The following is a 21,444-nucleotide window of genomic DNA, read 5'->3' on the forward strand; positions in this document are numbered from 1 at the left end:
ATGGAGTGTTTACAGGTGAATGTCTGATGACGTAAATATTGGTAGAAGGCACAAGGAGAGTTAGGTAGAGGTTTCTGTTCCTTATAATCTGGTCATTCTGGTCAAAGCGTTAGTGTTCGAAATCTTTTTGACGTGATATTCTGAAGTGAGAATGATGTGACGATGATGTGTGGACGGTGTGAGGATGGTGTGAGGATGAAGTGAGGATGACGTGTGGATGGTGTGAGAATGAAGTGAGGATGGTGTGATGATGGTGTGTGGATGAAGTGAGGATGGTGTGAGGATGGTGTGTGGATGGTGTGAGGATGATGTGTGAATGGTGTGAGGATGAAGTGTGGATGAAGTGAGGATGGTGTAAGGATGATGTGAGGATGGTGTAAGGATGAAGTGAGGATGGTGTGAGGATGGTGTGTGGATGGTGGGAGGATGATGTGTGAATGGTGTGTGGATGGTGTGAGGATGATGTGGGGATGAAGTGAGGATGATGTGTGGATGGTGTAAGGATGATGTGAGGATGGTGTAAGGATGAAGTGAGGATGGTGTGAGGATGGTGTGTGGATGGTGTAAGGATGATGTGTGAATGGTGTGTGGATGGTGTGAGGATGAAGTGAGGATGAAGTGAGGATGAAGTGAGGATGGTGTAAGAATATGAAGTGAGGATGATGTGAAGATGGTGTGTGGATGGTGTGAGGATGATGTGAGGATGGTGTGAGGATGGTGTGAGGATGGTGTGAGGATGGTGTGAGGATGAAGTGAGGATGGTGTGAGGATATGAAGTGAGGATGATGTGTGAATGGTGTGAGGATGAAGTGTGGATGATGTGAGGATGAAAGTGAGGATTCATTGTACTTCTCTCTCCTATCCTTCCTCTCTCTCCTTTCTATCCCAACCGGTCGAGGCAGATGTCCGCCCACTCTGAGTCTGGTTCTGAGGTTTCTTCCTGTTAAAAAGGGAGTTTTTTCTCGCCACTGTCGCCAAGTGCTTGCTCATGTGGGAATGTTGGGTCTCTTTAAAATTAAAACCTGAAGAGTTCGGTTTAGAACCTGCTCTATGTGTAAAGTGCCTTGAGATAACTTTGTTGTGATTTGGCGCTATACAAACAAAGATTGATTGATTGAGGATGATGTGTGGATGGAGGGAGGATGTTACAGGTGGCAGGATGTGACTCCATCATATACATGAAAAAGAAAACAATACCACTGCCATTTTTAGATGAAATTGAAAAATAAAGTAGTAAGATTCATCTTTGTAATATAATTTTGTTTCTGTGTCTTCGGTTTATTAATTACAGTGGCCAGGAAATTACAACATGTGAAACACTTTTACAAAGCTTGAAAGTACACAAGTATGTTTCCTCGGCTGTTAAATAAAGCATATACATATATACATATATATGTATGTCTATGAAAACTAGGTGCTACTGTCATGCTGTGTAGAGCACTAAACAGTTTTGTTCTTCTCTCCCATAGACTGTAGTTCTCTCCACGTTTTCACAACTCGTTTCTTACTGACTCTACAGCATCACCTGGTGGCAGAATTTATACAATGCTTAAATCATGATTGAACCAACTGCATACTGAACTGAATATCATACAAATATCACAAAAAGTGCAGAAACAACTAACATACACCACCTCTCTCAGAAAATGATTGCAATTACAAATGTTTTGGTATTCACAAATTCATTCCTCTTGTTTTCATTGGAACAAAAAACATTACTGAAAACAATCACTTCCTGTAACCTTGTTTCTTCTTTCTACTGGAAATTTGGACCATTCTTCTTTTGCAAACTGCTCCACCTGTTTCAGATTACAAGCATGTCTTCTCCCAGCTGCTGGGAACTCTCCAGTGCTTGAACCATTTAAACCATTTTATTGGGCACCTTGTCAAAATTGTAAGAAATATATTCACAAAAGATTATAAACAAAAGAACGAAACATGTGTTGGTGTTTTGGAGTTCTGTTGCTGCTTTTATCACTTTAACCTGCATGAAGAGAGAGAGAGAAGCAGAGACACTGTGACAGCAGCACCATCAGCTGGAACAACACAGACGGGTTAGGGTTAGGCACAAGTGAGAATCAATCTTTAAATTCCAGAAGTTCATATCCTCAATGTAACATGATGTTTCAGTGTGTTTCACTGATGTTCATGTGAAATGTTTCTGACAATTTACAGAGAGACACATTCATGGTTGTTCCTGATTCCCATGGTGGTGTTTTGGAGTTCTGTTGCTGTTTTCATCACTTGGACTTGCATGAAGAGAGAGAGAAAGAGAGACACTGAGACAGCAGCACCATCAGCTCTACAGTCATGTCAGTACACACACTGTATCCTCAGTATACTGTAGCTCTGGCTGTTCTATTCACACTGATCATATAATAATAAATAATACACATAGGCCTACTTTTTGACATGATATTCTGTCCCATCTCAACAGGTGTCATCTTCAGTAAAATACCATGTGATGAAGTTGTTGGGTCCAAAATACAGAGTTACATGCCTTATTTCGCTACAAACTACACTTCTTTTGGTCACAGTTGTGATAATTACGTAACAAACGTTAAACTTTATAAGACACATACCTTTGCTATAATTGCGGACGTATAGTTGTGTGTATATGCATATTATGACCGTTTAATCCAAAGAAAATCAGACGTTTTATAGCGCTACCGCTCAACGGGCTGCTGTGCGCGCTCCCGCGACCGCAAATCAGATTCTGGCAGACGATCACTTTTTGGCACGACACCTGTCGGCCTCGCACTGTTATCAGATTGGAGCGATCAACAGTTCCTGATGAATCTGGTGAGCTCCCTCCCTGGAGGAACAAACAAGCAGGAGGTGAGCTATAGTATGCTAACAGTTAGCTCTGTAAATATTAAGCTGACTCTTAAGTGAACTGAAGAATAATGAGAACTGAGGAATAAAGACAACAACAAAAAAAACTCCCACTGCAGAACTAACCTACATTAATCTTCCTCTTTCATAAGCTGTTCATATAATTGGAGTCACAGAATGAAATGGCCTGCTTGGCTGATGAATGATATTTTCATGCAGCTATGGTAAAAACCGGTGTATAATACACATTCTGTTTTGCGGGGTGTCATGCTGGGAAAAATGCTTTTCTATTAAAGATTGGTTTATTTGACTGCAACAGTGGCTATTCATTTATGTTTATACTCCGAAACTTTTTCAATTTACTTTTATTTGAAACACAATCAAGACACACACATTACACCTGATACAGTGTGTTGGGTTAATGGTTAACGGTCATCAGAGCTGTCACTGTGCACAGTCTCACCAAGCTCACTCTCCCCAGACTCTGTGTCAGTCCCAGAGTCAAACAAAGCATCATCCTCTGTTCCATCCAGTCTGTATACTGAAATGGTGAGGTTACAGACACACTAATGTATGCATTTCAGTGTAATGATGAAGTTTAACCTTTAACACTAAACATTTCCTAAGGTGTTTCTGAATAAGTTTGGAACTTTGAAGTTTTGGATCGGTTTGAGACGATTGTCTGGCCAAAGTAACTGGATGTGGACTGATGGAAGCTCACCTAGAACCACGTAAGTGTTAAAGTGTACAGAGAAAAACATTTAAATAAAAAGAAGCACACTATAGAAGAAAAATGACGTATTCACTGTCACCTAACAGTCTAACCACAGTCCTTGTTTACAAAGTCACTTGTGTAAGATGTGTCTGTCTTACAATTTACTCACTAGGTTTTTGACTAATATTGTTTTCTTTTTCCATGGAACTGGGATTACTTTCTCTGTAGGTACTGGCAGTATGGACACCAATCAATGTACTCCAGGACTCCAACATGTGCATCTTTTCACAGTTTTAATTCTAGCTGGAGGGTTCAGTCATGGAGTAGTGGGTCCTGTACTCAGTATCTACAGTATGTCTGTGAGAAAGAAGCTGTAATGTCCAATCTGTGAGGACACATCTTTGAGAGAAAGGACCTTGTACATAAACATCTAGATGTAGATGATTATAGTCATGAGGTTTATCTACAAGGTAACAAGACACCAATAGTATGAATATGAATACAACAGTGAATCAAATGTGCAATGCTGTGTAATGTAAAATAAACTATGACACAGAAAAATATTAAGGTACGGTCAGTTTATTTTAGCAACACAGCAATATAAAGTGCTTCACATAATACATCAAATGCATTAGGACAGGGTATACATGGTAATATAAAAACACAATAAAACAGATAAAACAGGATAACAAAAACAGGAGAATCAGCCAATGCATCTGTTATTTCAGTATTTTGGTTTTTACAGCCTGTGACTGAACTGTTGTGGTCAGTCTCACAACTCACAACAGCATCATTCTCAGTTAACAGCAGGCAGTTCATGTTTAGTAACCAGGCCACTGCATGCTTACTTCACCAACCAAACAGCAGACAGACAAAGTTAGCCACTAGCTATAGTGGAGCAATTAGTATCTTTAGATACAGATATTCTAAAGAGAGGGTTTACATTCATCAGAGTCTCCAGAAACTCACATATTAGTGATTTAACATATATAATTTACTGTGTTGCTATAGTTAAAAATATATATTTTGTAATTTCCTTTTATTTAACAGTCCCATTTACAGTATCTTCTAATGTTGCTGTTAATCAACTTCTTCAAATGTTAGCTGGTCAAGGTTATAAATCACCTCTGACCTGGTTTCAGGGTCAATCAATGTCAATCTAAGTGCATGTTCAGGAAAACAAGTTATGTACACCCCCATTAAAAATAGTTTAAAGCAGGTTTGAAAGGATTAAAAATTGGTTCATGATTAGAACTGGGGCTGTACTAAGATTAGGGTTAGGCATACTAAACATGCACTGAATAAACAGTGTACTGTGTAGTATGTTGAATATATTGGACTACACATATGACTGGGTCAATCACATCAATATAATATACAATATATACACATTTCAACTCAAATACAAAATGTACAGTCCATGATGTGAGCCATGACAAAAGTACTTAAAAACAAGTATTGTGAAAAGCCCAGGTGCCAGTCTGTGAAGAACTTCATTGCTCAGTAGTGTGATGTTGCACACACAATGATTATAGGGCAATAGTTAATAAATGGAGTTGTTTTGCTTCATATCTTTCACTGACATGTCTGTAAGTCTAAATGTACGTTCTTACATAGACATAAGTTGTATTAGTCAGTCTTCTTTTTTAACCTTTTTATTAACTTGAAATGGTTGGATTTTTGTTTTTAATTAATTAATTTATGACCCTTATGAAGGCGACTGAAACTGAAATGCATATGACTTTTTTCCTTCTCCATGCATCTTATAAGTAGGTGAAGTTGTGCCAGAAACCTCCACCCTGTTTCTAATGAATTTATTTAGTCATTCTAAAATATACTGACAGAATAGTCTTTATTGTCATTATATGATGTATAATTACATCTTCAAAGGCATCTCCGAAGTACACTTGATAAAAAAAGAAAAGAAGATTCTTTAAGCGGAATAAATAGCAGATAAACCCTGCTCCTGAAGGCAGGTAAACCAAATAATAAATGTGAATACAATCAGTCTTCTAAACTCAGATTTAAAAATATGTTGTAAGATTTTAGCGAGGAGGATTGAAATAATACCCAAGATAACTGAGAGGGATGGGATCAGAATGATTTTATTCATGGCAGACAAGGCTTCCATAATGTCAGAAGGATTTTGAATATGTATTTTTTATTGCCAAAAAAGGACGCCATATACTACGCTGCTGTCACTGGACGCTGAAAAAGCCTTTGACAGAGTTGAATGGTCCTATTTGTTTGAGATTCTGGCGCACTTTGACTTGAGAGAGAATTTTTGTAATTGGATTTACCCAGCTAACTGCAACATATGACAGCAACATTGATTATTTCTAGAATGTGGCTTGTTGTTGGCCAAAAGAGTCATTGCAGTAACTTGGAAGGAGTTGGATAGGCCATGGATAGATAAATAGATTTCAGAATTAACAACAACTCTGCCCTGGGAAAAGATGACATGTGCAATCAGGGGTAAGCAATCAACCTTTTACAATATCTGGGGTCCCTTCAGGGATTTTCTAGAAAATAAAGACGTATGCCATATAATGGAAACACCTGGGGATGATCTATAAGTAGCGAAGTGAATGTTTCCCACAGTGAGGTTCCTGCTTCCACTTATCAACAGAATCTAAAAGGTAACTGGTCATTTCTATGTGGTTTCCTCCTCTTCAGAAACTATTTAGATTTAGATTAGATTAGATTATTTTATTTTGAATGTGTGAAAGAAGAAAAAACAAAACAAAAACAACATATAAAAAAAGATATACAAAATAGCAATATACAGTACATACACGTACATACATACATACATAAATCAAGCCTGAGTTTAATTTGGTGTTATATTTTGCAGCCATTACTTTAAATTAATTAGATAGATCCAAACAGCAGTAGCATCTATAATGTGCTTGATAATCTTGAATACACAGCTCCTCCAACACTAACTCTTCCATATACAGTCTATTTATTTGTTGGAAATGTTTGTCCCACAGAGTATGAAATATATGACATTAGAACACAGCAACCATTCAGTGAGGACCTAACTGCAGACAACATGGCAGACATAGACAAAGACATCTCTACCTCTGCTTCTGCAACTGACAGGAATGTGTCTTTTAGAGCAGATGTTCGTCTTCTTCGTGTTTGTTCAGAAAGCTGAATTAATTCTATAAATTGATTTAAAACATTACATGACACATTTAAAAGAATTGGAAACTTTCCAAAGACTTAGTGAATTAACTTCAGATATATATATATAGAGAGAGAGATATATATAGGTCAATGACATCATGTAAGCCAGTGTCAATTGGTGTAACCAGTATTTTATCATAAAAATCTGATTATATACAGGAAAATAAATGAGAACTAAAATGTGGAATAACTATAATCTACTTTTAGCAAAACACAACTATGATTTATAACAAATTTGGCATCATTTGTCACAAATTTAGAAAAAAATGTTATTTTTAGGATATATCCTGCTCAATATTGGCTGCTTTAAAATTTAAATGTAGAAATACTCCAAAAACGTTTCTTTAATATACTAATTATTAGTATAAGTCCACTTAAATACACTGTAGGTGGACAAAATATTGAATACTTATCATTCTTTTGTGGTTACAACATTTGACATTTTCAGCAGCATTCAGTCTTACTTTTGGTAAAAAATGGTGCAAATGTCATTTCAAATTATATAAAACCAACAAAATACTAAATGTACATTTTAACAAACCTGATACTGCTTTTAAAACTATTTTTAACATATTTTTGAATTGCTCATCTTGCCAATCCTTATTTGTTACTGACCCATATATGAAATGATGTTTTAAATCTGTCTACTACTTTATGGTCCTTTCTCCTCCTCCCTCTCTATTTCAATGTGCTTCTCTCTCCTATCCTTTCTCTCCCTCCTCTCTAACGTCAAACGTCTGCTGCTAATGTCACATGACTTCCTGTCAGGTGCGGAGGCAGAGGTAAAAATGTCTGCATCTATGTCTGCCATTTTGTCAGCAGTTTGGTACTCTTGCATTCACTAGCAAATAAATGCAATACATACAAAGCTAAACAAAATAGAGCTAAAATGAATACAATTAAAAGAAGAAAATAATTACAACAAACTGAAATGGACACGAGACCTTCACATTTTCTCCTCGTGTCATGTGGTGTGTTTGAAATGTGATAATGAAATGTGTTGTACTTGCCAAACAGCTGTGAGATGACTTTCAGCAATCCAGGACCAAGGCCAACTTCGTCTGGTTATTTTGTAAGGGCCTAGGCAGTTTAGTCTGAAAGACCCAAAAACAAGTCTGGACACTTTTTTGAGGACACCTTCAAATTCAAGTTCAATCTGCTGATTCAATTGACTCATTTCCATACAAATATTTCAGTGATTTGTTCAGCAGTTGCTGTAATGTTGTTCTGAACCATTCCCTGTTGTGTCTGTTTGTGGCAGGATGCGATGAGCCTCCAGTTTATCATACACTGTTTGCAGATTGGAGCGATCCACTGTTCCTGAGGAATCTGGTGAGCTCCCTCCCTGGAAGAACAAACACACAGGAGGTGAGCTATAGTATGCTAACAGTTAGCTCTGACCCTCTCACCTGATACAGTGTGTTGGGTTAATGATTAACGGTCATCAGAGCTGTCACTGTGCACAGTCTCACCAAGCTCACCAAGCTCACTCTCCCCAGACTCTGTGTCAGTCCCAGAGTCAAACAAAGCATCATCCTCTGTTCCAGAGGTTCTCAACCTTTTGCAAGCTGGGCCCCCCCAAAGCTGGTTCATTGCAGTTGGGGCCCCCCCTCCTCCCGGTGTCACCCTCCCTCGCGGCCCCAACCCCACTACACCACCTTGCATAGATAGATAGATAGATAGATATATAAAATAATAGATTTGTTATTTTTAGGCCCACACTATTATTATTATTATTAGCCTATTATTATTATAATTATTATTATTATTATAATTATTATTATTATTATTATAATCATCAGGTAGGCCTATCATCATTACTAGGCTATTGTTATAACTAGCAGTAGCACCAGACTTCTAATGTGAGCTTGCAGGCATTATTATTATTATTATTATTATTATCATAGGCCTATTATCATTACTAGGCTATTGTTATAACCGGGAGGTAGGCGATGTTAATGTGAGACCTGAGCCTGCTTTGCCTTGCAAAGATCCTCAATTCTTGGTGCAATGTCTGATAAACATAGCCTCAAATCATCCTTAATTTGTGCACGATTCCGGTATTTCGTTTTGAGTGCAGTCATTTTCGAGAAGCCTGCCTCACACAAATATGTCGACGCGAAAGGGAGGAGAATCTTCAATGCGACGTCACAGAGTTGAGGGTATTCCTGCATCAATGCTGCCCAGAATGACGAAAGAGGGCAGGAGGTGAAACGTTCCTTCAGCCTACTGTCACTCTTCAGCTCAATAAGCTGTTCCTGCATGTCAATTGACAGCTCGTTTGCTGTGCACACAAATGGATCTCGAACCCACGTGAAAGAGCGATAATCCTCTTTGAAATACGTCGCAAATTGTTGTCTCATTGCAGACAGGTGCTCAGACGCTGACTGAAATAAAGAGGTGAAATCGTGTGACGTGCCTGCATCAGTGATAAAGTCTGCAAGGCTGGGGAACATGTCGCAGTTCCCTCGACTGATGCGGCCATGCCAGAGGTCATTTTTTTGTGTGAAGGTGTTCACTCTGTCCGCGAGGAGCAAAATATGAGTTTCGCGGCCTTGCAAAGACAAGTTGAGGCCGTTCAAACGGTCAAATATATCGACCAGATAGGCCAGGGACGCAAGCCACATGGTGTCATCCAGATGCTTAGCCAGATCTGATTTGATTTCTGTCAAAAAACACTTCACCTCCGCTCGTAGCTCATATAACCGCTGTAACACCCGGCCCCTGGAGAGCCAGCGAACTTCAGTGTGCAGGAGCAGCTGTTCGTGCCCTGACCCCATCTCCTGGCAGAGGACCCCAAACAAGCGAGAGTTTAGTGGCCGTGATTTGATCAGATTTATCATTTTCACGGATTGGTTCAGCACGGAGTCAAACAGAACCGACATTTTTTTGGCAGCTAATGCTTCGCGATGGACCATACAGTGTGTCCATTTCGCAAGTGGAGCTACTTGTTGAACGCGAGCAGCTAGGCCACGCTCGCGGCCCGTCATTGCCCGTGCACCATCCGTGCATAGGCCAACGCATCGGTCCCAAGCCAGACCATTTTCACGCACAAACCCATTAATGACTTCAAATATAGCTTCTCCTGTGGTGTGCGATTTAAGAGGCCGACAAAACAGAACATCTTCCTCAATGGCCTTGTCGCGCAGATATCGGACATATGCGAGGAGCTGTGCCTGTCCAGCGACATCAGTTGATTCGTCCAGCTGCAGCGCATAGTAAGGACTCTGATTGATAAACTGTACAAGTTGCTCTCTGATGTCGTTTGACATGTCTGATATTCTCCTTGCGACTGTATCATTGGAGAGTGGGACTGCCCCAAGTTTGGCTGCTGCACTATCTCCTAACATTGTATGCGGTTTACCCAGTTTAGCGATTCTTTTGGCCACTACATACGATGCCTCCAAACACTGTTTCGACACAGTGCTGTGGACTGAAATGGATGCCTGTTGCTGATGGAGGCCATCAAGCTTTCGTTTAAAATAGTCGGCTTGTCTTTAATGGCAGCATGTTTCGTTTCGAGGTGTCTTTTAAGCTTGCAGGGCTTCATGCTGTCGTTTGCCAGCACCTCAGCACACACGACACACTGAGGTCTCAGATCAGCCGTGACCGTAAAACCAAATTGCAGGTAGGATTCATCATACCTTCGAAGCTTTTTTACAGCTGGCGGTGGGTCTGTTGCCTTGTTGGTCCTCACTAGAAACCTATCCATCTTTGTTGGCTAATTATAATTTGGATGCGACTGTGAGGCTATGCTGAGAGACAATCGGACGGGGACTGAAGTTAACAGACGGGACTTGGACGTTCTTTAATGCAAGTGTTTTGCAGGCAATACAATTTTTTAATAAAATATTTAATTTGAAGACAGATTGTAACTTTAGTGAGTCAGTGAGTGAGTGTCGTGTGTGTGTGTATCTATGGTGTGTATGTTGCAAAACGGTGTGGGCTAAGTCAGAGGGGTAAGCTACCAAACAAAGTGCACGCCAGTTAAAAAAAAAAGTAGCGAGGGCAGGTTTTAGTCTTTAAAAAGACTATTTGTGGGTTTTAGTCTTTAAAAAGACTTTTGGTTTGGTAAAGGCTGATATCAAGAGTGATAACAAATATACTAGCGAAAAATGGCACAAGCGAACTTGGCAAGAGACTAGTAGTGAGTGACAGAGTTCGCGGGTGTGCAGGCTTTTTTATAGTAGGCTAGCGGTTACGTGATATCGCGTCACAGGCTCAAAATACATGAAACTGTCTGGTTGATTTGTTTCTGTGTTGTAGTAGTCCAACCACTTGCATTTTCGACATGGGGATTTTCGCGATTTGTGTTTAATGATTTTTTTTTAATTTTTATGATTTTTCCCTCCATCCTGTTGCCTACTCGCGCCCGCTCGCGCCCCCCCCACCGGTTGAGAAACACTGCTCTGTTCCATCCAGTGGAAAAACAAAGTTACTGTGTGTCGCTGCCACAGCTCAATAAAAGCTGTTCATCTTTGTGTTTTTACACACTGCTCTTCAACATCAGTTTGGTCTGTATACTGAAACATCACAGTAACTAGTGTCTGAAATACTTTTATCTTTTTATTTCTCTGTAAAACACACAGCACAAACAACTCATCAATATCTATTTTCATTAGCTGCTGACACAGCGGGAATGTGCAGCATGTGCTTAACACAGCTGTTTACAGGACGTTGTAGTTCATAAGTGTGGATGCTCACATTGTTATCTTTATAGTTATTGCTATAGTTATTGTTCTTCATGTGGACGGCCCTTCACAGACCAATAACCAAATCCAGATCCAATCTCTCTCTGCATTTCTCTGCACTCCACTTTTAAATGAAAACAATGTAACAAAGGTGTGTCTTATTTACCAGTTTGTAATTTCCAGTGAAACAGATTAAAGAGGATATTTTATGTATCATCCAGATCTGTAATTTTCATTCTGGGGCTTTACTGGAATACCTTAGCATGATAGTTTATCCATAGGCCATATTAGCTCCTGTCTATGGTCCCCCTCCTGAGAAGCTCACTCTGTTGTGATTAACCAGATCCTTTTTTTTCTATTGAATTGCTGCTATTTATTTAGTCTTCATTCTTGTATATTCCACTACTTCTTCTTGTTCTTTACTCGAAATATCAACTCATCTAATACATCTGCACACCTTTGAGCTGAAATGCAATCAGGAATATGAGTACATTATGATGTTTAACATAGATATCTGACATCATAACAGTTCATAAATAACTGAAAATCACAATAGAATAATATGTTTCTTGTATGACAGACATGTAAGTTATGATATGTGTGACGCCACCTGTGAAGCCATAAGAATTTCAGCAGACATGATGTATTTACTTTGTGGGATAGTTACGCAAATATTGTTACTGTTATGATTGCTCAGGTACAGGATCATCATCAAACATTACCTAAGGTGTATTTGTGCTTGCAAGTACAAACCTGGCCACAGCTGTTATCACGTATTTGGACCTCAGTATAGTGTATCTCTGGGTTCTCTGGTTCGGATTCTGCAGATACAAAGAATACGTTTTTAAGCAATGGTTCAGCGTAATTTCGACTTAACGTCATATGCACCATGAGGTCTATCTAATCAGCGCCTCAGCCTTTTATTTTCATTTGGTCGCAAAATAATGGAGTAGGGCCATCAGCTGAATGTCTTAGTACAGGAGCTAACGGGACCACCAGTGTATCTGGTAAATGACCCCACTAATAATGTCTGGATTGTTATCAAACTTCTACAGTAGTACAAATAGGGTCTTAACTCATAAATCCATGCATTGAAAAGTTTGTAAGTACACCAGGAGTTTATTAAAATAACACTTACCTGATGGCTTCTGCTGCTACTGCTAAAGCTGTAAACATTGTTGAAATATTGTGCGATCACTGAAATACTGTGTGGTCTTGCAGGATCCTGCACAGAGCATATATATATATATATATACATACATATATACATATATATACCGTATATATACACACATACATATATACATACATACATATACATATATATATAAAATGGTATGCCGTTCAGGAAATTAATATTTGAATATATTGAATGAACCGTCTTTGAACACGGGTTTCTGAAGCCAGGTGGCACATTACACCAGGGGCTCATCTCCTGTTTCCAAAATGCATCACAAACTGCTTGAGAAAGCTGTTCTATGATAATTGGTGATGAAAATAAATCATGTTCAATAAGATGTACTTGTGTTTACTAACTGTTTATTCAGTTAAACATGAATTTTGAACTGTAGGCCTACATAAGAGGTCGCGATGAACTGTTTACAGTCAGTAGCTTTGTGTCAACCAGTCCAAGCTCTATTTCTCCTGTCTTCCACCAGTCACTCAGGCAGACCAGCACCAGTCACTCAGGCAGACCAGCACCAGTCACTCAGGCAGACCAGCTTGTTCACATTTTCTGGTGACAAACTAGATCTAAGCGCTACCATTACATCCGCGCTAAAATATTGTAACGAACTGGGCATGTTACTGTTTTGTGTTTTATAAATTTGAGAGTTTAAGCCAGATTCTGTTCTGTTCAGTTAAAGTGCTGGTTTTTCCGAGTGTCTGTGGACACGTCTTGAGAGTGAGTCTTGCAGCTAGCTTGTAGGTGTGTTTGTTGTTGTTTGCCTCTGCATAAGAAGACGGCAGCACGTGTTTGACTAGTGAGCTACTGATGTTAGGTTTTTGTTGTTTTGGCGTTGGCTACGGCCCACAGTAGCCTGTGTAACAGTCAAGAATAAAGAGCCAGCTAAACCGGCTAATGTCTCGGCGTGTGGTCATTGAGGGACATTACAATATCAAGGTGAAAGTCAACATAGCTTGCGTAGTATAGACCCAGCTCCCAACCCCACTTTGAGAATAGATTAAAGGCTATATTTTTTTTTATCGCCCGATAAGAGTCTCACGTTAAGGCAGCACGTTAACACCGATAACGACCCACCACTATTGTGGTATTATGGCCTCTTCATTATTTAAATAGCTGCAATCAAAGCACGCGCTGACTGAGTAATTTTTGCTGCCGCATCTACATGGGTTATAATCTATGGTTATAATACAAGATGGTGCCAGTGCCTTGATGACGTCAGTCAAGGTTCATTCAATATATTCAGAGTTTCATATATATATATATATATATATATATATATATATATATATATATATATATATATATATTCAAGATTCATTCAATATATTCAAATATTAATTTCCTGAACGACATGCCATAATATACATACATACATACATACATACAAAATAAAGAGTCAGATCATGACACCTGACCGCTGTTAGCATCCTGTTTCCTATCATGACCTCAGTCTTCACAAAGTTTAACCAAGTAAAGTTCTCTAAACCATGATGACATAACTTCCTTAATTTAAACACAGTGAGTTTCATACTTAAAACTAATTTGTTTAAAACAATGGTGACCTATCATTACAAGTTGCATGAGTCTATGGATAATAACCAGGGACTACATTTACCAAACAGTTTAAAGTCCTATTTTGGAGTAAAGTGAAAGAAGTTAGGGTTCATTGAATTATTTACTCCTACTAGCAAATTATGTCTCAGTTCTATACAGTGTAACACCAGTAGCCTGTCAGCTGGTCAATCACTTAACGATAGAGCATGTTGTGTTGTGCAGTTTTGTACATGGAAAATAAGCTTTTGTCAAACAAATGAAATCATGCAAACTCCCAGCTCTATTTCCATTCACCGCAGTAAATGTGGAAAGTACCATATTTGGCTACTATGAACCAGGCCAATAATAAAGTAATGAGTGAAAAAGAAACAGAAGAAATACCTGCCTTGTGCTTGGCTGGTTATCGTCTCAGATTTCTTATGACACTTCTTCTTAGCAATGATGACAAGAGATACAAGTGCAACAGCAGACACGATGCAGATAATTAATGGTACAAGATCTGTAAAATAAAAACAGCCAACATTAATGACACATAATTCAAGAATTTGGGGACATTTTAACATTTGAGTATTTGTGTTAAATTGTCTTACTATGTCTTTCTGTTTCGTCTGGGGTTTTGTTGTTTTGTTCACTGCAGGATGTTATGATGTTGACATGAAGAGTCTTATGTTCAGCAGGGTTGGCAGCCACACATCTATAAGAGGAGTTGAAATCCTGCTTGTGTACAGTGAGAGGCAGAGAGAGAGCAGAGCTGCTCTGGTTCAGTATCTCCTCGTCTTTGTACCACAACAGTGTGGTTTCAGCTTTGTCCACAGAACACAGCAAGATGCAGCTCTCAGTGCTCACACTCACTGTGTTCACTGCTGGACTTGGTACACGCTCTGAAGAAGAAATGAACAAAGATTAAAAATTGGATGATATGAGTGACTTTAAAACCCTAATCTACTTCTAATATAATACTGCTGACATTGACAGTGATGAGTGTTAAATGTCTAAACAGACAAAACCTGAAGTAATACCAGAAATAGTAAAGCTGATATCTATAACATGCATCCACAGAGAGCTACTGCTATAGACCAGTAACTCCAGTTCAACAGTTTATAGTTTACACATTGTAACAACTGAGAATAAGCAGCTATCATCAGTAAATATCACTGACTTCTCATATTCAGTAACATCCTGTTTTACCCTCCACAATTACTACTGTTATATTTAATTACTTAATTGGGGCAAATTGGGGCCACAAGTATGAAGTAACGCCACAGTGTCATCTCTGTGACACTGATTTGTTAAATATGAAAGTGCAACAGTGCATCTGTGAAACCACATATTAACAGTAGTAATTGTGGTTTAACTGGTAGCATTTCATACTGTGACTGATTCTAATTTTTACATCAGTAGGTTACGATACAAAATTAGGCGCACTATATTCCTCTGCTCCTCCTACCTCAGGCTTTCAGTAGAGACTTGAGGTCAACCTAATCCTGCTCCTCTCCTCATCTCATACATCTAACTGTGAGATCTTCTCAGCAGATTGAAACTGTTCTATCTATCTATCTTATCTTATGGAGCATTTATGAGTTCAGTGGTTTCTCTGTTTTGACTTTACGAGCAGTAAACATCTATGAAGTCATGTTGTGTGTCAGGTAAAAAAAATAACATATAGAGTTACCCCCTGTGTTTTATGTAATGAATTATCCTTTTAGCCTGGCTTCTGACTAAACTTTATTAATAGGTTTTATTATATTATTATTATTAAAAACTAGAAAGAGGTCATATTACTCCCATCTTGGCTTCACTGCATTGGCTTCCCGTAAAATTCAGAATACAATCCAAAATCCTCCTCCTCAACTTCAAAGCTCTCAATGATCAGGCTCCATCATATCTTAAAGAACTGATTGTAGCAAACCCATTTGTGTTTCTAAGAAAATGTAATTGCATCTGCTTTTATTTGTATATTTTGCTCATTTAGAGATAATGGTTCTGTTTTTTAAATAGTAAGATTTTATTTTGAAAACCATTTGGTTATTTAACTGTTATTATTTGATCGGAGACATGCTAACTCTTTTCCCGCCTGTCTATTGAATTAGCTATGTATTATGGACATAAGTGATGACTGCTTTGTTTTCTTTATTTTGTCAGTTCTCACGTTGGTTTATGGAGCTGGTTTTGTGGACCGCAATAAATATAAAACTATCAGTCGAGTCATACCATCTCTCGGAGGGTATGCTACAGTGAGAACTTCACCCAGCAAGGGACCAGTGACAACTTTACCACATGCAACACCACTCTGCCTGTGAACTCCACGATCAAAAGGCACGGCAAGGCACAGAGCAGCGCTGCAGCATTATATATGGTAAAGTGATGGTCTATGAACGGCAAGGAATACAACTACAGTCAAAATGGATGCCTTAAAGGAACAGATAAATAAACTACAGGCAGAAATTGAAGAAAGTAGAGGCTTACTAAATCACGGGGATGAAGAAGGCTTGTCAAGGCAGGAATTAAAGGAGCTAACTGAAACCAAAAGAAAAAGACTAGTTGAGCTTCAATACGAAATGGAGGACACAGGAATTAAAGACATTACGTCACTCAGATCGCAAAAGTGTACCCACAGAGAAATTTCTCGCCTATCAAAAGGAGGAACAGAGTAACAAAGAAAAGAGACTGCTTAGTCTTTATGAACAACTGGCTAAAATGGCAGACATCATTGAAAGAGCAAAAGATGACATCATGAAAGTTTACAATGAGATAAGGCAGAGTGCCACACCATCTACTGATCTAAGACGCATAAATAGATGCCGCAGTCACCAAAGACATTATGAAAATAATCAATGAACGTTTATCCGGAATAGACGAGGTCTTTGATGCACAGCGTGAAAAGCACAAACTACATGAGCTATATGCTCATGACTATGCCCACTCCATTTATGGGACTGCTTCTCAGTCAGCTAGCAGCCACTTCTCTGAAACAACAGTCATGGCTGCAAAGAGGGCTGAAGCAGTCGCAGAGCTTGCTGCAAAGGAGGCTCAATATAAACTAATGGAGGAAGAAAGAAAGCAGAAGGAAAAAATAAGGATGATGGAGTCTGAATTAGAGCGTTTGCAAGCAGAAAGGGATATAGAGGTAGCACGTGTCAGACTAGAAAGCTATGACAGAGAAATCAGACAGGAAACTGACAGTCAGCCCTTGAAGCAAATGGGCAGTCCACTCTTACAGCAAATGGACAGTAGATACAACAGGCAGAGCTCTGCCATCCCCTTTGTGTATCACCAAAACCCTTCCATCGTACCACCAAATCCCTCCATTGACGTCTCCTCTCTAGCCCAAGCGATACAGGACAGCATAACCATAAACAGACTCCCCATGCCAATGCCCACGGTGTTTGTGGGAGACACTATCCACTACATTGAATGGAGAGCTTCATTCATGTCCCTGATAGACAGAAAAGGTATCTCATCAGCTGACAAACTTTATTATTTAAAGAAATATGTCAGTGGCCATGCTCACAAATGTATTGAAGGCACCTTTTATCGAGACGATGATGAAGCATACAGAGATGCATGGAATAAGCTCAACCAACGCTACGGGCAGCCATTAGTCATCCAAAGGGCCTTCAGAGACAAGCTGTCAAAATGGCCAAAAGTACAGGCCAAAGATGCTGAAGGGTTGAGGGCCTTCTCTGATTTCCTAAATGCCTGTCACCAAGCCATGCCTCATGTGAAAGGTTTAGAAATATTGAATGACTGTGAAGAGAACCAAAAGCTGACAGAAAGTTCCAGATTGGCTAGCAGCCCGCTGGAACCGTCAGGTCTCAATGGCCCTCATGGAAGGTAGAGACTTCCCCACTTTTGAGGATTTTGCCAAATTTGTGTCAGTAGAAGCAGAGATAGCATGTAACCCAGTCACTTCCCTGCATTCACTGCACTCATCTAGCTCATCCTATGTCAAAAGAAGCACAAATGAAACAAAGGGAAGTAAAGTAAGCGTTTTAAGCACTCAAACAAATGCAAACACTGAAATCTTAAAGTCAAACAACGGAAAAGAAAGACCTCTCTGCATGTGGTGCAAAGATGACAAGCATCAACTGTCCAAGTGCACAAATTTCAAGGAAAAGTCCCTTGAGGAACGACAAACATTCATAAAAGACAATAAGCTGTGTTATGGATGTGTCAAACCAGGTCACAGCGCCAAAGAATGTCGTCACCGTCACACTTGTGAGCTATGTAAAGGAAGGCATCCCACCTGTCTACATGATGAAAATTACAAAAGGCATGAGGAGAAAGACAGACCTGTAGTCATGGAGAAAAGGAAATCTACAGCTGATGTGAATGCAACTTCAAACTGTACAAATGAAATTGTGACAGCTAGCCCACTCTGTGTCACTAAAGAGGGTCAGTCATGCAGCACATCCATGATCGTCCCTGTATGGGTCTCCTCTGCTACACAGCCATCCAAAGAGCAGCTCAGCTATGCACTGTTAGACACCCAGAGCAACAGCACCTTCATTGAGAGAGAAGTAAGTGGTGAATTACAACCAAACACTTTCCCTGTACAACTGAAACTCACTACTATGATGGGAGAGAGCATGATAATGAAAAGTGAAAGAGTAGATGGACTCCGTGTCAGAGGCTATAATTCCGGTGTTTACATCGACCTTCCTCTCTTTAAAGTTAAAACCTGAAGAGTTCGGTTTAGAACCTGCTCTATGTGTAAAGTGCCTTGAGATGACTTTGTTGTGATTTGGCGATATACAAATAAAGATTAATTGATTGATTATTTATTTATTTTAACTGTTTCATCTATTAGTTTATTTAGTCTATCTATTGGCTAATTTTAATGGTTTGTATTATTATGTCCTCGTATTAATGTTAACTTTTTAATTCTGGTTTGAATGTATTTTTATTAAGTTGTCATCCTTTAATTTTTGAAAATGAACTTTGTATTTTTTATTTTTTTTTTAGCTCCTTTTAATGATCTGGTTCTAGCTAGTCTCTGGTGTTTCCTCACTGCTAATTGCTGAGAATAAAATAGCACTTCCTCAGTTCTCAGTTGCCTTCTTTCAAGTGTGTATGAATATGTTATGTGTGAGAGAAAGCATGTGAGTGTGAGTGTGTGTGTGTGTGTAAGAAATGTAACTTACCATAAACTGTGAGGTTGTAATATTTAGTGAAAATATGTACTCTTTTAGAGTTAATAGTATAAATCCCTGAGTCATTCCTCTGCAGTCCTGTGATTGTAAAGAGTCCAGTGTTTTTATCCCAGTGAAGTCTGTTAGTGTAAATATCCTCTGCTATCACAACTTCCCCTTTGGTCACAAAGGCAACATTGTTTCCATTAAATATAATAAATCCAAACTCCATCACAGGGTCAGGTAGAGTGATGTTTCCTCCCTCAGTGGCTGACAGGTTCATTTCCTCAGTAGCAGCTGAGATCATCACTGTGAAGCATAAAGAGAACATGAGTCAGCAAAGAATATGCAGTTATTTTAGTGTGTGTGTGTGTGAAAAATATAGCTCAAACAAGTTATGTATATTGTGACCTGCTTTCTGAAACAGTCCCAGGGTGTGAGCTCCACCCATGGACACAGGGTACCAAAAACCAGAGCTAACCCCTCTCCCTTTCTCCAACTGCTCTCTCTCCATTGTTGCAGCTGCTGGGAGTAGCAGGAAGAGTTTCTCTCTTCCTCCCACTGCTGCATCAGGAGTAACTCAGCAGCTCATGTGTGACCTGCTCACAGCAGATAAACCGCCTCCTCAGTTACCTGAACTCTCTGATCTGGATGACTGAGGCACTGACTACCTAACAAAGCCAGCATCATTCAACATGAACTAGTTATTGATGTGGTCATTTGGTCATTTAGTTATTAAGTTAGTCAGAGTTCCAAATGTATAGCTCAGTTCATTTAATGAGACTTAACCAATTATTTCATTGTCTTACAGAGTGGTACCCTGCTGTTATTACTTCTTATTAATAATTTATATTGATTTTAATCATTAATGATTATCTTTGATCATCATTCATTATTGCTGAAATCTGTAACCAAAACTGTAATTCAAGCCAAAATCTGGTGGGATATATGTGAATGAATAATAAATGCAAAACATAAACAAACAAGGCTACAGAACAGATGACCATTCATGGACATGCATGACAAGCTGATGTCAGGTCATCAGCAGGTCAGCTTGATTTCTACATATGTTAAACTCAAGTTTTAGAACTCTGACTATGTTTAACACAGACATCCAACATCATAGCAGTATCTAAATAACAGGAAGTCACAGAAAGTATTTTATGTCCTTTTACTTATTATTATGTCCCTTTAACATTTTAATTACACAATTCAACATTTATGCTGGGAGCTGTATGTTGAAAATTAAACTTGTGTTGGTTCTTTTTTTGTGCACCTTATTGTTTTTATTGAACAGAATTGTGAGACAGTTACAGCATTGTGTTGTTGATATGGGTAGCACATAACACAGCCATGATATTATTAGATCTCAGAGCTGCATTCAAGTCAGTCGACTATAATATTTTAGTAATATGTTATGTCTGGTAATATGAGTGATATGAATTATAGTTGAGGGATAAGAACATTCAATATTCCTAGATATATAATATTCATAAGAGAAGAGTAGTTAGCTGAAGTTAACTGAGGGCGTAGGTTTGGTCTCAACATTGGTAGGGACAATATAACAGCATAACCTGCATGTACATGCTTTGCTGGGGACAGGACATTAAAAAGACCAAACTGATTGGACGGGGTCGGGGCTACATTTCTTGTGAATGTGAATCTAATGAATAGGTAGGCTCAATGATCAATGCTGCTGCTGTATGGAGTTAGATTTGTTTCATAATGTTGTGTGTGTGCAGATCGACAATCTGTGTGTAAATGTGTAATCTGTAAATATAAACACCTTCCACAAATACAAAAAAAATATTTGTATACTCACAAAAATATTTTGCAAATATAAAACGGATCTGCAAATACACAAACAAATTCCACAAATATAAAATATACATTAAATTAATTTACAAATAAATGAAAAGCATTTGGGAATATCTTCCTAACATTTACAACTTTCAAACAGACATTTGTGAACTCAGTTTTTATTAGTGGATCTCAGTTCTACGCTTGTGGATTTGCTTTTTACACACACAGAGTTTTGAAACAAACTTTCCGCCGGTCCGAACGAAAATCCACTCGTATCACTCGGCCATTTTCGGATAGCGAGTGATCGTCTATTTGTGACGTCATTTCCGCATATCA

The 21,444-nt window shown here is 38.8% G+C and overlaps 2 protein-coding genes and 1 long non-coding RNA gene across 3 annotated transcripts; all 3 read right to left on the reverse strand.

Annotated features, from left to right (window-relative positions):
• Window positions 1–109: 109 nt before the first annotated feature.
• On the reverse strand, window positions 110–844 carry LOC128366873 (uncharacterized). Its single transcript, XM_053327642.1, has one exon. It carries the CDS (start codon window positions 842–844, stop codon window positions 110–112), a length of 735 nt encoding a protein of 244 aa, XP_053183617.1.
• Window positions 845–854: 10 nt separating this feature from the next.
• On the reverse strand, window positions 855–12,241 carry LOC128372786 (uncharacterized). Its single transcript, XR_008322917.1, has 3 exons — window positions 12,187–12,241; window positions 7,394–8,087; window positions 855–867 (listed from the first exon to the last, which is right to left on the reverse strand). It is a non-coding gene; the product is annotated as an uncharacterized LOC128372786 (long non-coding RNA).
• Window positions 12,242–14,749: 2,508 nt separating this feature from the next.
• On the reverse strand, window positions 14,750–19,819 carry LOC128366881 (CD48 antigen-like). Its single transcript, XM_053327650.1, has 3 exons — window positions 19,717–19,819; window positions 19,318–19,614; window positions 14,750–15,054 (listed from the first exon to the last, which is right to left on the reverse strand). Exons 1-3 carry the CDS (start codon window positions 19,817–19,819, stop codon window positions 14,750–14,752), a joined length of 705 nt encoding a protein of 234 aa, XP_053183625.1.
• Between the last annotated feature and the right edge of the window lie 1,625 nt (window positions 19,820–21,444).

The sequence above is a fragment of the Scomber japonicus genome, chromosome 2 (genome assembly GCF_027409825.1).
Source record: "Scomber japonicus isolate fScoJap1 chromosome 2, fScoJap1.pri, whole genome shotgun sequence".
Lineage (NCBI taxonomy): Eukaryota > Metazoa > Chordata > Actinopteri > Scombriformes > Scombridae > Scomber > Scomber japonicus.

Coding starts and splice junctions, on each gene's coding strand:
- LOC128366873 (XM_053327642.1), bottom strand. CDS start 844: ATGAATCCTCACTTTCATCCTCACATCATCCACACTTCATCCTCACAC.
- LOC128366881 (XM_053327650.1), bottom strand. CDS start 19,819: ATGGAGAGAGAGCAGTTGGAGAAAGGGAGAGGGGTTAGCTCTGGTTTT. Junction 19,615..19,716: donor GGGACTGTTTCAGAAAGCAG/GTCACAATATAC, acceptor TATGCTTCACAG/TGATGATCTCAGCTGCTACT. Junction 15,055..19,317: donor TTACAACCTCACAGTTTATG/GTAAGTTACATT, acceptor TTTCTTCTTCAG/AGCGTGTACCAAGTCCAGCA.